Below are 15,647 nucleotides of genomic sequence, written 5' to 3' on the forward strand. Positions count from 1 at the left end.
GCTGATGACAACTCTTATATGATTGCTGTGGAAAACTATGTGCAACAGTACAGCAACACTATGTCATGGGAAGACTATGTGGCACTAGTGGGGACTGAATGCCTGATTCAAGGGAATTTTATGTGATGTTAATTGTAACATTGTTAAACAGTTTGATGTATCACTTTAACATTTATAATGCTTATTAAGTTGTTTTACTATTACTTCAATGTTTTGCTTGCTTTCTATTACTAAATTATGTCATTTATGTGTAAAGTAGGGTATTTTAGTACATCATCGCCTACCAACTTAGGGTCCGATGTAAAAGTCCTATTTGGACTTTGTTTTTGCAAAATCTGATAATGCCATTGTGTTTAAATGGCCTAAAATAGGCTGAATACCAAGTTTCAGACCCAAACTAGGTCTAAAACCCACCGAGTTGAGGTTTCGAGTTCCAAAAAAAAAATACTCGACCGTCCCAGGGTCGAGTTCCGAGTTTTAGTACCTTGGAATAAAATACTGTTTTGGTATTTAGACTATGTGAAGTATGTATTATATTTATAGGTCGTAACCAATTCGAGTACTTGGAATTTGGAGGGTTGAATTAATACATTCACAGATCGAGGTACGTGGAATATAGTGGGTGCACACCATTGGTGTGTGGTATGATAGACTTAAGTCTGGTTTGGTATGCTTGTTAATGCTGAAATATGTATGTGTAAGGTAATTTGAATTGTGTTAGTATGTGATGTATGGTTATGGGAGTATTGTCTAGTGCTCGCATTTATTGTGAAAGTGATACCTAAGGGCTTGTGATTATTACGTGGATGTTTTTCCATGAGTATTGACATATTATATTTAAAGCATGTTTTTAGTTAAAGAGTGTAATTGCAGCCTTGCAGGGAGTGTTTGAGGGTAAATAGACTGCATTGTGCCGGTGGAGAGTCATCGCCACCAGAGAGATAAAGTGTTTCGTGGGGTCACGGGAAGATACCAATTGTACACATGTGAGTTGTCAGTGGTGTATATATAGTCATAGAGTGGGTGACAATAGAGAGTGATTGCAGTGGGCCGTGTTTCTCTCGTGTTATGGGCGGTGGCAATATGTTTCCCTCAGTGCCAGCTAGAGTGATAAAGAGTGATTATAAGTAACAGTATATTGATGAAAAGTGTTTTGTTTAGTCGCATGTAATTGTTTGGTTGTCGCTTCTGTGTTGTGCTCTTACTATATTCTGTCTTAATGGGCTATCTAGCTTACCCTTGTTTTTCTAACATCACAAAGGATTGAGACAGAGGTATACTCTTGGTGGAAAGTTCAAGGGTGACTCGAAGACTTATTTTCATTCCTTATTATTTTATTTTATTAGATGAGTGTAATAGGGAACACTTGAGATGTAAACTCTGATAGATTGGACTTTGAAATTTTAGTTCGGATAAACCTTAGACTGCCACCAGTAGGAGTCATTTGAGAGTTAATGTTATGGTTTGAATTTTATGTTTGAGACTTGAATTTGATGATTAATTACGAATGAACCTGTTTGATTTTAGCAACCGTTTGATCAGCATCCATGAAGGCTGAACCCATACCTATATCTGGTTTGGGTCGTGACAGAAGTGATATCAGAGCATGGTTTTAGGGTAGAGTCTGGAGGCCTAGGGACATTGATAAAGGACTTGTAATGAATCATAATATATTGGCATTGTAGGGTGACTGATTAGTTGGATTGAAAACTTTTTGATAATTTAGAATAATTTATTATGTTGATAAGGAATGGCTTATTATCAGAGAAGAAGGGCAATAGACATGGGAGGTGATGAGCAGGCTGAGGACAGGATGACCCAATGAGGGTGATCAATAGTTTAGGAAGCTACATCCACCTGCCTTGAAGGGTACCACTAACCTGTTAGTTGTTGAGTCTTGGGTGCGGGACATGAATAAGATCTTCAGACTAATGAGGATCACTGATGCGATGAAGGTGGACTAGTGGAGTGTGCCACTTTCATGTTGTAGGGAGATGCTGATTACTGGTGGGATACGACTAGGCGTGTACTTGGAGGGGACACCCAGCCGGTGAATTGGCAAGGGTTCCTAGATGTGTTTAATGATAAGTATTTCCCAGCCCTAGTCCGTCGACAGAAGGAGGCAGAGTTTTTGTGGCTACAACAGGGGACCAGTACTGTGGCTGAGTATGAGAGGAAGTTTGAGGAGCTAGCCCATTTCGTACCACGACTAGTGGACACAGATGAGAGGACAGCTAGGCGATTCGAGTATGGACTGAAACCGGAGATAAAGATGGTTGTTACTACCTACCAATCTGTTGTAATATGGGTTCAGGGGTAGAACAGTCATAAGGGTATTTCTATCCTTGTACTCATTCCAGAATGTTCTTCTCTTTGTTATAAATAAAGATGGTTGTAGTCACTCTGACTCAAGCCAGTATTCACGGAATTCAACATGGTATCTGAGCAGGCAGGGGTCACGGTATCGAGTCCCTCTGGGAGCGGGAAGGAGTTGAAATTATTTATCCACCTGTGTCCCCCTTTGGATAGTCCGTCTTGTTAGAGCTCATGTATGATATACATATTGTTTCCTCCCTTTCCTACAAGGTCGGCCTTTTAGAGGAAGCGGTTCCAACATGTTGAAATTATTTATCCACCCGTGTCCCCCCTTTGGATAGTCCACCGTGTTAGCTCCTGTATGATATACATATTGTTTCCTCCCTTTCCTACAAGGTCGGCCTATTAGAGGAAGCGGTTCCAACATGGTATCAGAGCCAAAAATATTCCGGGGATATGGTAATTAAAATTTTTTTCCTTTTTTTTCTTTTTTTCTCTCTCTCGGTTAGTGATTCTGCCCTAAAGAAGCCTACCGCTAGCCCCTCCACCACCTAGCGCCACCCCCCGACAGGTCCTCCACCACCTCCCACCACCTCCGCCAGGCCCTCCATAGCCTTCCGCCTCCTCGGCCAAGCTCTGTCAGCCCTCCACCACCTTCGCTAGGCTCCAACAGCCTACCCACCACCTCTGCCAGGCCCCGCAGGCCTCTTCCCTCCCTTCTGCCACACCCCACCAGTTTTGCACCCGAGGCTTCTCTCTTGCTGCCTTTTTCCTAAACCCCCTTGGTGGTGAGTTGACTCCCACCGAGGGTTTTTTACCTTCCCTCCTTATGTTCTAAATTTTTTTTGAGGGACTTATTTCTGTTTTTTTACCAGTCATCATGCCTGACAACTCTAAGATCACTTATGCCTCATCTGGTTCTGATGGTTCGTCGCAATGTGACTTCATTCCGTTTTCAGTGAATCCCATCAAGTTGAATGGCAGTAATTATTTGTTATGGTCTCGCTCCTGCTTACTTGCGATTGGTTCCCGTTGTCTCTCTGGCTACATCACGGGCACTCAGGTCAGGCCTGATGAGACTGGTTCTGCACAGGATCGATGGATGAACTTCAATTTCTTGGTTATGTCATATCTAGTTAATTCCATGGACCAAGATATTGTCGGGCGCTATCTCCTTCTTGATTCGGCTACGAAGATTTGGAAAATAGACAAGGACACCTATTCTCAGGTTGGGAATGCTGCCCAACATTATGAGTTTCGTCAGAAAATTCACTCTACCTGTCTACCAAGCAGTTGGAGTTATCTCTGTCTTAGTATTACAATACCATGTGTACTATGTGGCAATCGTTGGACTTTCTGGGCACATTTACCGCCACCTGCGATGTTGATTCCACAGCCTTCCGTAAGTGGGAGGATGGCTTACGTGTTTTTTATTTTTTTGTCGGCCTCAATATGGAGTTTGATCAGATCTGTGCCGATATTTTGAATCGCGACCCACTTCCATCTCTGGAGCAGGCCTATACGATTCTCTCGGCTGAGGACAGTAGGCGTACAACCATGGTTCATCCTGTTACTCAGGAACGATCGGCTCTTATCTCTAGTTCACAAGCTTCCCGAGGAAATTCTTCCCGGTCTGCTAGTACTGATCAGACATCTGATCATCGCCCTGCCATTAAATGCGATCAATGTGGGAAGGAGTGGCATACCAAAGACCGTTGTTGGAAGCTTCATTGTCGCCCGGTAGAGACTCGCGGGCGTGGGAAGGGAAGTTCCAATCGGCCTAGTAACACCCGTGCCCATCAGACAACTTCTGACAACCAGCTTGATCAATCGCTTTACCAAGTTGTGGCTGAATTGCAAAATCTTTGGCATATGGTGAATCAATTGGACACATCTTCGGCATCAGTATCTCCTTCCATGGCTTCCTCGGCTTTGTCTCTGCCTACCAACCCAAATCCTTCTTCTTCCACGGGTATTTCATTTGGTGGGAACTGCACCTCGGTCATGCCCGATTCTTTGGTAATTGACTCAGGGGAAACCGACCATTTGATAGGTTCTTCATCTGTTTTTTCCAAATATTTTCCTCTTTGTGGTCATAACACGGTTCGTGTGGCTGATGAGTCTCTTTCTCCTATCTCGGGGAAGGGACCTATCCAGTGCACCTCCTCTCTTAGCCTTTCCTTTGTCTTACATGTTCCAAAGTTTACTACTAATTTGCTTTCCACCTTTCCTCTGTCTTACATGTTCCAAAGTTTACTACAAAGTAACATTTTTTCTAACCTATTGTTTGTTTCAGGACTTGGCAACGGACAGTACGACTGCATGTGGTAAAGTGGTTGGTGGTTTGTACGTGCTTGACAGTTCCTGGGGAGCTTTGACATCTCAGCCGGCATCTTCTGATTTTGATTCTGCACTATTTGAGTTGAATAATTGGCATCGTCGTTTGGGCCATCCTCCTATAGGAGTTTTATCTACTTTATTTCCTAGTCTAGTGAAACGGTGTAATAAACATAATTTTTCTTGTGATGATTGCACTTTGGCAAAGCAAACTAGAAGTATTTTTCCTATTTCTGATAATCGAAGCAATGTGCCTTTTGGTTTGATACATTCTCATGTGTGGGGCCCTACCCGATGTATTTCTACTTCTGGATTTAAATGGTTTCTCACTTTCATTGACTGTTTTAGCCGGACAACTTGGGTGTATTTGATGCATAGTAAAAGTAACGTCTTCACTTGTTTCACTCTAATCCATAAAATGGTCCAGACCCAGTTCGATGCCAAGGTGAAGAATCTCCGCTCAGATAATGGAAAACAGTATATGGATGGTGCCTTTTGCTCCTATTTGGACAGCCATGGAATCATACACCAGACTTCTTATGTTGACACTCCTGCTCAGAATCAAGTGGCTGAACGCAAAAACATACATTACTTGGAGGTTGCTCTTTCTCTTATGTTTACTATGACTGTTCCTCCACACTTCTGGGATGATGTTGTTCTTACAGCCACCTATCTTATCAATCGGCTTCCTTCTCGAGTCTTAGGTGTCCGTTGTCCCTTGGACATATTGGTTGGAAAATCGACTTTTGTTGTGCCTCCAAAGGTCTTTGGCTGTGTCGTGTTTGCCAGGAATCACCATGTACATGGCAAGTTTGATCCCAAAGGACAGCGGTGCATTTTTCTGGGTTACTTAGCTACCCAAAAAGGGTATAAATGCTATCATCCTCCTACACGAAAGGTGTTTGTCACTATGGATGTCGTCTTCCAGGAGTCTGAGGCTTACTTTAAACAGTCGGTACCTCTGCATGGGGAGATTCTAAGTGGTGAAGAGGTCCCTCTGATTGTTCCTCTGGACATTGAGATACCTACTATAGAGGATGTCTCTATTGAACTAGAAGATGGAGTTACAAGTCAGGAACAAGAAGTGGGACAAATTGAGCAACAGCGACAGCTGCAAGGGGAGAATAATGTGAAGACTAATGTGCAGACTTACACTCGGGGAATTGATTTTCCTTTGGATGGCCCTCGGTACAAAGAGACCACCACTACCGACCCTACACAATCGGCATCTGTTCCTGCTCCAAGTCTTGCTCCTAGTCATGTTTCTGGTAAACCACCTCCCGATCCCAGTCTTGATTTACCCATTGCTATTCGGAAACCAAAAAGGAGTTGTACACAACATCCTATTTTCAACTTTGTGTTATATAACTCTCTAACTCCTGCTTTCCAATTCTTTCGTATCTTCTTTATCCTCTGTTTCTATCCCTAACAATTGGCAGGAAGCAATAGCCGAACAGAAATGGAAGGATGAGATGAAAGAAGAAATGCTTGCCCCTGAGAAGAATCAGACCTGGGATTTGGTAAGTCCACTAGGAAAGAAACTGGTTGGTTGTAAATGGGTCTTTGTTGTGAAGCACAAGGCTGATGGCTCAGTGGAAAGATACAAAGCAAGACTCGTAGCCAAAGGGTTTACCCAAACCCAAGGAATTGACTATCAAGAGACATTTGCTCCTGTAGCAAAGATGAATACTGTGCGGGTTATCATCTCTTGTGCTGTGAATCGAGGATGGGAACTCCAACAACTTGATGTGAAAAATGCATTCCTACATGGAGATTTGGAAGAAGATGTTTACATGGAGATACCTCTTAGCTTTACCTCTTCAGAGACTCAGGGAAAGGTGTGTAAGTTGAAGAAGGCTCTTTATGGTCTGAAGCAGTTACCAAGGGCTTGGTTTGGCCGATTCCATAAGGTTATGGTTGCTTATAGGTATAAGCAGAGCAATGCTGACCATACACTGTTTGTTAAGAGGATGGAACAGTAGGTGACCATTTTGATTGTCTATATTGATGACATAGTGATCACAGGTAGTGATGCACATGAAATCCAGAAGCTGAAGACATATTTGGGCACTGAATTTGAAGTCAAAGATTTGGGCAGATTGAGATATTTTCTAGGGATTGAGGTTGCCTATGCAGCTAAGGGCATATCTCTTTCCCAAAGAAAATATACCCTGGGTCTATTGAGTGAAACAGGGATGCTTGGGTGTAAACCAGCAGACACCCCTCTTGAGCCCAACACACATTTGAAGAGTAAGGAAGGTGACCCAGTGGACAAGGGTAGCTATCAGAGGCTAGTTGGCCGATTGATATACCTCTCACATACTCGACCAGACATCACATTTGCTGTAAGTGTTGTCAGTCAATACATGCATGATCCTCACTCTTCTCATTTGGAAGCAGCATACAGAATACTCCGTTACCTCAAGTCCACTCCTGGAAAGGGAGTCTTGTATTCTTCACATAACCATCTCCGAATAGAAGCATACACTGATGCAGATTGGGCTGGTAGTCCTAATGATAGGAAGTCCACATCCGTATATTGCACATTTGTTGGAGGGAACCTAACTAATTGGAGAAGCAAAAAACAAGCTATTGTAGCTCGATCTAGTGCTGAAGCTGAATTTCGAGCTATGGCACAGGGTATTTGTGAACTTCTCTGGCTCAAGGGGCTTCTTCAAGACTTGGGGATGAATGCTGATCTTCCAATGCGGCTCTACTGTGACAACAAGTCAACAATCAGCATTGCTTACAACCCGGTCCAACATGATCATACCAAACATGTTGAGATTGACCGGCACTTCATCAAAAAGAAATTGGAACAGGGAACAGTTTGTATTCCATATATCCAGTCTAGTGAACAGCTGGCTGATATCCTTACCAAAGGGATCAGCAATAAGTTATTTTTTCCTATTGTTAGCAAGTTGGGCATGTTTGATATGTATGCACTAACTTGAGGGGGAGTTGTAATATGGGTTCAGGGGTAGAATAGTCATAAGGGTATTTCTGTCCTTGTACTCATTCTAGAATGTTCTTCTCTTTGTTATAAATAAAGATGGCTGTAGTCACTCTGACTCAGGCCAGTATTCACGGAATTCAAAACAATCTAATGTTTATAGTGCAGTATTGAAGCGAGCCCTAATTGTGGAGAGAAATAGTAAGGATGTTAGCCACCCTGAAGAAAATGAACAAAGGAAGAAATTCAAACCAAACAACTATCAAGGTGGTACTGCTAAAGGGGGACAGGATTCTGGTTCAGGCAAGAAACCTTCAGGAAATTGCCCCAAGTGTGGAAAGGCCTATTCAGGTGAGTGTCGTCAGGGGTTGGTGATGTGCTACAAGTGTGGAAGGATGAGACATTATGCTAATGACTGTACAGCACAGCAGGGGTAAAAGTTTGTTTGAAGTGCAGAAAGACAGGACATATGATCAAAGATTGTCTTGAATGGTCCAAGCAGAAGAACCAGGGTAAACGGAGAGGTCAGAAGCCCAAGACATAGGGGAGAGTATATGCACTAACAGAGCAGGATGCTGAGTATTTTGGAATACCCAACTTGCTTGCTGGTGTCTGGATACCAGGCTGCCACTTCCCTGAATATGTGGAGCCAATGGAGGCAATTGTCTTCTTAGTCTAAATGATTTACTTGATAAACAGGAATTGGCTAGACTGGTATGTTTTCTATCCAACCATCACATGTAGTTGTTCTTTTCTCAGTGTGTGGAAGTTAAATCCCTTGTTTGGGAGCTGAATGATTCTTGCTTGCCATTCTGGGTAAACCTAACTTACCCTGTGACCACTCCACACCCTCTCCTTGAACACTCAAAAACAGAAACAGTGCACATTAGGCTCACCTCAAGACACAAAATACATCAATATGCACAAAGAAATCCATCAGATGTCACAAACTATATGGAAGACAGAAAATCTAATTTGATTATTTCCACCTACTTGACTTGAGATGAATTGAACTTTTTATAATATGAAATAAAGTTAGGAAGCTAGTGAATTTCTGGCATAATATTTGATTTTTTTAATGTTTCAAGGCAATTTTATTTGTATAATATATCAGTTTAGAAGATACACACCTTCACTTCAGAGTTTCGGAGGGTCTTAATCATAAACCGGTCATCCTGAGACAGGAAAAATACGCTCCCACTTTTCCCAGGAGATGAGAGCTCTCTAAGAGCATCGTTCCCACAAATAGACATCATGTAGTCTGCAGCATCAATCTTGAACAACTCTCTTAAGTTTCTGCCAGGAGAGCATCCTATTGTGAGGAGAAATAACAACCATGATGTCATAGAATTAAGTCTGGAAACAATATTTTATTTCAGATAGATAAAGAACACCAAAGAAAACAGATCTTGGTAAGATGGCACAAACTTCTGAAGTGTCCAGGTTTGATACAGCTCAAGATTTTCAAATAGAGATTGAAAATTGAAAATAAAAAACAAATTTTCAAACGAAGTCATTTCAACAATAGACTCTCAGCAAATTAAAGGAAGCAGATATTTGCAAGAGCTGTTGTTTAACTGTACGGCCTTTGAATATAGAAAAATGATGTCCCTTGTAAAGTAGCAATACGGGATGTATAGAACCAAAATGCGATTTAGTTGAGAACAATTCAAGTAGGACAAATAATTGCAATAAATGTAAGTATGATACCTCAGCATTTCCCAAAATTTCCACAAAATGGATATGAACTACTAACCTAAAAACCATTGGACAGTAGTCCTTCCACTTAAAATCTTCTGACTGGTGAGGGGGTGTCAATTGTGACCCTTGTCTGGGGAAATTCATCCAAAAGCTTGCTCGGGGACCAAAGTCTGATTCCCTAACTTCTCGTCTTTGTATTGGTGTTATTTTCCCAACAGTATACCTGATCATATACGAACATTGTCCAGTGTAAATTTGTTAAGGAAAAGAATGCAATGACATCAAAAATCACATTTAAATTAGTGAATAGGTGAGTGATTTTTATGTAACTCTGCAACTAAGATACATACCAAAACATAACAAGGACCAGCAAATAACCACTAAGAAGGAACAGAGAAGTGGTGTCTTTCGATGGGTGAAACGGGTAAAACAAGCTTGCAAAAGGTAGTGAGAGCTAGGTTCACCCTTAAGTGTCTCAATACACACTAAACACAAGATTAGAGACATGATCCTGCAATGCTTCAATTGAGGTTTTTTTTTTTTTTTTTTTTTGGGGATGAATAAAAAATTCGTTACCGAAGGAAAGAAAAAGGGGGAGGAACAAACAACTTACAAGACCCTGCCTTACAGAAGGAGGGAGACAAGGGCCCGAAAAAGAGAATGGGCAAGACCCCAATTGAGTGAATTCAGTTCATGCAAATGGATTGATTAATTAGCAACAAGGAAGAAAATAATTAAGACCTCACCCTGATAGGAATCATGGGCAGCATCTCACAGTTAGTGGAAGAGGTAATCGAAAGCTTAACACTTGGCCTTTGGAGATATATCTATCAGGTTTTCAGTTGCTGGTCGGAACAGATTTTTGTAAACTGACTAGAGGTGCTTTACCTAATGTAGTCCTCATAGTCCGAAATCTCACGAGATCTCGCCGAGATTCTCGGTTTTTTCAAAAACCGAGTCGAGATGGCAAGGGAAACAGAAAAGTGTCATATCTCGGCGAGATCTCGTCTCGATATCATCTTGAATTTTTATTGAAAAACAGAAGACAAATTGCAAGATCTTGCCGAGATCTCGGGTCGAGTTTCGGGTCTCAGTTGCTGGATATGGGTCACTTCACTCACTTTACCCATTTAACTTAAAATGTTAGGCATATACATGCTGTAAACAGCAAAGTTCGACAGAACCTTGCTTTCTATTATTTGGCTCTCTTCTCTCTAACTCTCTTCTTCTCTCAATCTTCTCTTCCCTTCTTCATTTTTTGGTTGGATTGAAACATTTGGAAGCTGAATTTGGTGGCAAAGTGAAGATTGCAGCTCAATTTTGGAGGATTGCTCAAGTTTGTGAAGGTTTTTGATGGTTTGTAATGCTTATTAACTTGTTTTCCTATTAATTAAATGTTTTGTTTGAGTTCTATGTACATAAATTATGTCATTAATGTATATACTATGCTATTTTAATACGTCGCCGCCTACCAACTAAGGGTCCGATGTAAAAGTCATATTTGGACTTTGTTTTTGCAAAATCTAATAATGCCATTGTGTTTAAATGGCCTAAAATAGGCTGTCTACTGATTTTCAGACCCAACAGAGGTCTAAAACCCACCGAGATGGGCTTCCGAGTCAGAAACTAGCAGAGATCTCAGCGAGATCTCAGCCCAACTCGGTTTTTTCAAAGGCCAAGATGGCCCTGAGACCCGAGATTTCGGACTATGGTAGTCCTAGATAGGTAGAAGACCTACTAGGAGCCAGGTAGATCAAACCCTCACACAGGTGCTGGCTGATTGGGGCAGATTGGGGTATTTTAGGTCAAATCTAGGGTTAGGTTTGTGAGAATGGGGTTAAATATTATATGGTTTTAATGGGCAGGTCTAGGAGAAGCTAATAGGGTAGGTTTGAACAAGGTTTAAACAAAATTTAAAAAATTCAGAAATTAGGGTTAGGGTTTCGGGTTTTGGGTTTTAGGAAAACAGTAGAAATTAAGGTTTTAAGATGGAATTCTGACCAGGGGTTCTAGCTGAGTGCTAGAGGGGCTAGGGGGAAGGTTCGGTTGTAATATGGCATGATTCTAATGGCTGGTTAGGTCTAGGAAGGATTTAGGGTTTTTTAGGGTTTTACAGAGACAATGTAAATTAGGGTTTGAGTGGTTGGATGGGGCTGCAAGTTAGGTCGAGTGGAGGAGGAGATGAATGGGGGCTGTGGTTGAAAGTTGGTTGAGATTGGATGGAGGAACAAGGCCGGACAGAATTTAGAACAATTAGGGCTTATGGGGATCAATGGGTTTTTAATGGATGAGACAATGTGGATCGATTAGGGCAGGTGAGGCTTGGGTTGGAGGATTAAGAAGAAGAGGGGAATACTGAAACAGTAAATAACTTACTGGTTTAAGGAGATCTTCAATGGCAGCAACCTTGAAGACAGCTTTGAAGAAGAACCTCTCGATCTACAAGATACAAGGAGTCACTGGAGATCCACCAGCCCTTCAACCTTGATATGACTCACAAGGGAGGTCTTGATATGACTCACAAGACAACCTCAGAAGAGAGAAACAGCAGCAGCAGTAGCCAGAAGCAAACGAATTATTTTTTAAAAAACACTGAATTGTGGGGGAGCCTCTCCCACGATTTATTAATATAAAGAGGCCTAGGGCCTAAATCCTAAAACAATTCACACTCTCCTTCATAAATCGTGGAAGGGAGTAGCTAATTTAAAATAAATTAAACTTAAAAGGTAAAAAGACTTATCTACCTCAAATAACTTAAAATAAAAGAGACTAACTTAAAGTAGACCAACTTAAATTGAACCAATTGGATGCAACCAATTTGAACCGGTTCAATTAAAGATTTAAAAATAAAACTAAGTATAGAACTGAAATAAACTAAGTATAAACTAGTCTAAGGCTCCTACTAAACCCTATGATCAGGGGGACTTCTTCAGCTCATGGAGGCTTGGATCTACATCATTACCTGGCCCTATCGACTTCTCTTATTGGCTGTCTTAGCCAATTGTTTCCCAGTATGCATGATGGCTGATCCCAATCGCCCTCGGACAATGTTAATGTCCAAATTACTACCATTAAACTCAATGAAGTTTCCAATTATTTATTATGGGCTTAAGCCGTTCAGGTTTACATTCACGCTAAGGGGAGATGCAGTATCTTACATCTGAACCAACCTCTACTGAATCTAAAGATCCCTCTGTGGTCACAGCTTATGAGGAGTGGATGCATGAGAATCCCATCATTAAAATATGGTTGTGGAACAGTTTGGATCCCGCTATTGCCGCTAATGTCATGTTCTACACCACTGCAAAAGGAGTTTAGGATGACTTAAAGAAAAGCTTTTCTCAGGCAAAGAATATGTCCCGGACTTATGACTTATATGAGCAAATGTTTAACTTCAAATAAGGGGACAAATCTTTGAATGAGTATTTCAGCACTTTTTGTTACAGTTCATGTAATATGAGTAGTTTGGGTACTAGGACATATTATGTGTATTGTTCTTTTACTTTTTTACCTTTCTATCTCTCTTAGCTATCTTATATTAGCATGAAGGGCAGGTATGTAATTTCCTTTTCATTATTGCTTAAGTGAATCAATATAGGGGAGAGTAAGTGAATCACTCTCCCACAACTTGCTACCATATTCTTCTTCTCCTTCTTCTCCCTAACCTCACCTTCTCCTCTTCTCTTACTCGCTTACACTCCTTGAATTCTAACTTGGTATTAGAGCACTCATGGTCTTGGTTTGAGAGTCATACTTCGAGCCTTTCACTACCATTTCCTCTCTTTGGAACCCTAGATTACAAAGGGTTTCCAAAGAAGAGGTTACCATGTAAAAAGCTTGAAGATTTCATGAGATAAATCTTGGATAAAGACTATAGGAGCATCAAAGGAGCCCTCATGTGAAGAAATGGTCGATTGAAGATCATCCCAACAAAGGGCAGAAACCACCTGGTTCCCTCTCTCTCTGCTTCTTTGCTCTTGAAATATTGAGTATGGTGTTCCTAGTTGCTTTGTGTTGATGAGTTATGTTGTATGGATTTTTTGAGTTGCCATGAGATGGTGCTACTCTTGGAAGGGTATATTTGAGTGGAGTTTTTTCAAGTTTGGTGCTTGTTTCCTCTTGCTGATTTTCTTCTTGTGTACTCGGAATGTGTGTTTGGGTTGAGTGTGTACTCCCCACTTGGTTTGGATATCATTCCCATATTTTTAAGAGTACTCTTGCATTATGTCTGAGGTCAGTGGACATGCAGATGCTTCGGTTAGTGCTTCGAGTAGTTCCCATCCTACCCAAATGACCTTGAAAACCCTAATACCCAGATTTCCATTGTGAAGTTGGACAACACCTACTACTTGGACTGGGTCATTCGGTGAAGGTTTCCCTGAGGAGGGGGGGGAAGCTAGGATATATTACAGGCACCATTTAAGCTCCTAACTCGAGTGCGCCAACATATCAGAAATGGGAGACAGAGAACTCCACTATTATGACTTGGCTGATTTTCTCTATGAAGCCTAAGATTGGAACGAGATTTATGCAAAAGGAAACTGCCAAATACATTTGGGATAGTGTTTCTAAGACTTTTGATCAAGTAGGTGACTCGGCGAAGGTCTACCAACTCCTTCAGAAAGTCATCACAATGAAATAGGGAGACAAGACTATTTCTGAGTACTATAACACTGTTATTGGCCTTTGGGAGTAGTATGATCACTATAGGGACCTTTAATTGTCCAACTCAAGGATGAAGCAAAGGTATATAGAACTCTTGAGAAGGAACGTATCTTGATTCTCCTTGGTGGGCTGAACCCAGAATATGAACCAATCCGAGTACAAATTTTGGGCCGGTTACCTCTTCCCTCTCTAGATGAAGTATGTAGCTACTTGCAAAGTGAGGATCCTATAAGAATGGCCATGGAGACTGCACCATCCTTGGAGAGATCTGCACTTACCTCTACCTTCCATAGAGACTAGTGAGGTGGAGGAAGAGGCCTAGGGCCACCCCATGGGGATGACAGAGATAGACTTGTATGTGACCATTGTGAGAAATACGGGCACACTAGAGAGAGGTGTTGGGTGTTTCATGGCCGTCCCCATAGTATGCGTGGTGGCTGGAGAGGGGGAGCTAGAGCCCACACTATGACAGTTGCGACTGAGCCTATAAGGTACCCATCTAGACTGCAGACAAATCATAGTTCCCTTACTCGAGAGGATATTGTAGCATTTCGTAGGGTGATGTCACAGTTGGGTAGCTCTTCTACAATTCTACTACATCTACAGTGCCAAACTCTTCAGCTTCAGCCTTGAGGTCTCTACATCTGCACCTTCCACTGCTCCTTGGGTCATTGACTCTGACGCCACCGATCACATGAGTGGTATGTCTTAGTGTTATGTTCATACTCTATATGCTCTGATAGGGTTATTAGGGTTGCTAACGGTTCCCTTTCTTCTATTTCCGGTAAGGGTAGTGTTCATGTCACTTCTTCCATTTCCCTGGACTTTGTTCTTCATGTCCCCTATTCTCTTATATATGTCATCTAACCAAATCCTTGAATTGTTATGTCACCTTCTTTCCTTCTCATTGTCTTTTTCAGGATTTGATGACGAAGAGGATTATAGGCAAGGGACGTCAGGAGAAAGGACTCTACCATCTTGAGCCACGTACACCTGTTTTGCCCACAGCTCAGTCCTATGTGTGTGGACGTAGTGACAGCAATACTGTGGATTTTGTGATGTTTTGGCATCAACATTTAGGCTATCCTTCTTTTGTTGTTATGAAAAAACAATTACCACACTTGTTTTCTTCTTTCTTCTTCCCATGTTTTTCAATGTGAACCATGTATTTTTGCTAAACATTGTCGTTCTTCTTATCCCTATCATGGTAATAGAACCATTGCTCCTTCTCATATGGTGCATTCTGATGTTAGGGGACCAGCTCCCATTACTTCTTTGTTTGGCTATCATTATTTTGTTTCATTTGTTGATGATTATTCTTGATCCTCTTGAAATTTCTTGATGAAACATAAGAGTGATGTCGATGATGCCTTCAACAATTTTTATCAAATGATTTGTACTCAATTTGATATTAGAATTATAATTGTTCGTTCTGATAAAGGGGGGGAATACACGTATGGTGGTTGGTGGACTCCAAAACTTTTTTTCAGACAATGGCATTATCCATCAGCTTGCTTTTGTTGACACACCCCAACAAATTGGGGTAGCTGAGAGGAAAAATCGCCACTTGTTGGAAGTCACTAGGAGACTACTATTTGGCATGCATTTCCCTAAGACTTTTTGGTCCAATGCCCTTCTTGCTGCTGCTTTCTTAATCAACCGCATGCCCACTAAG

At 41.5% G+C, this 15,647-nt stretch overlaps 1 protein-coding gene across 2 annotated transcripts in view; it reads right to left on the bottom strand.

Moving 5' to 3' along the window:
* The window catches only part of LOC122655835 (phosphatidylinositol 4-phosphate 5-kinase 9-like), a 91,235-nt gene that overhangs the window by 62,133 nt on the left and 13,455 nt on the right, over positions 1–15,647 (bottom strand). The window contains exons 3-4 of one of the 2 annotated variants that reach the window (XM_043850196.1): positions 9,363–9,530; positions 8,737–8,902 (exon numbers count right to left, since the gene is read on the bottom strand). In XM_043850196.1, coding sequence (XP_043706131.1) covers positions 8,737–8,902; positions 9,363–9,530 — 334 coding nt within the window. The remainder of the gene's footprint in view (positions 1–8,736; positions 8,903–9,362; positions 9,531–15,647) is intronic. The other variant, XM_043850197.1, reaches the window with a different exon arrangement.

This window comes from Telopea speciosissima, chromosome 3 (genome assembly GCF_018873765.1).
Source record: "Telopea speciosissima isolate NSW1024214 ecotype Mountain lineage chromosome 3, Tspe_v1, whole genome shotgun sequence".
In the NCBI taxonomy this organism is placed as follows: Eukaryota; Viridiplantae; Streptophyta; class Magnoliopsida; order Proteales; family Proteaceae; genus Telopea; species Telopea speciosissima.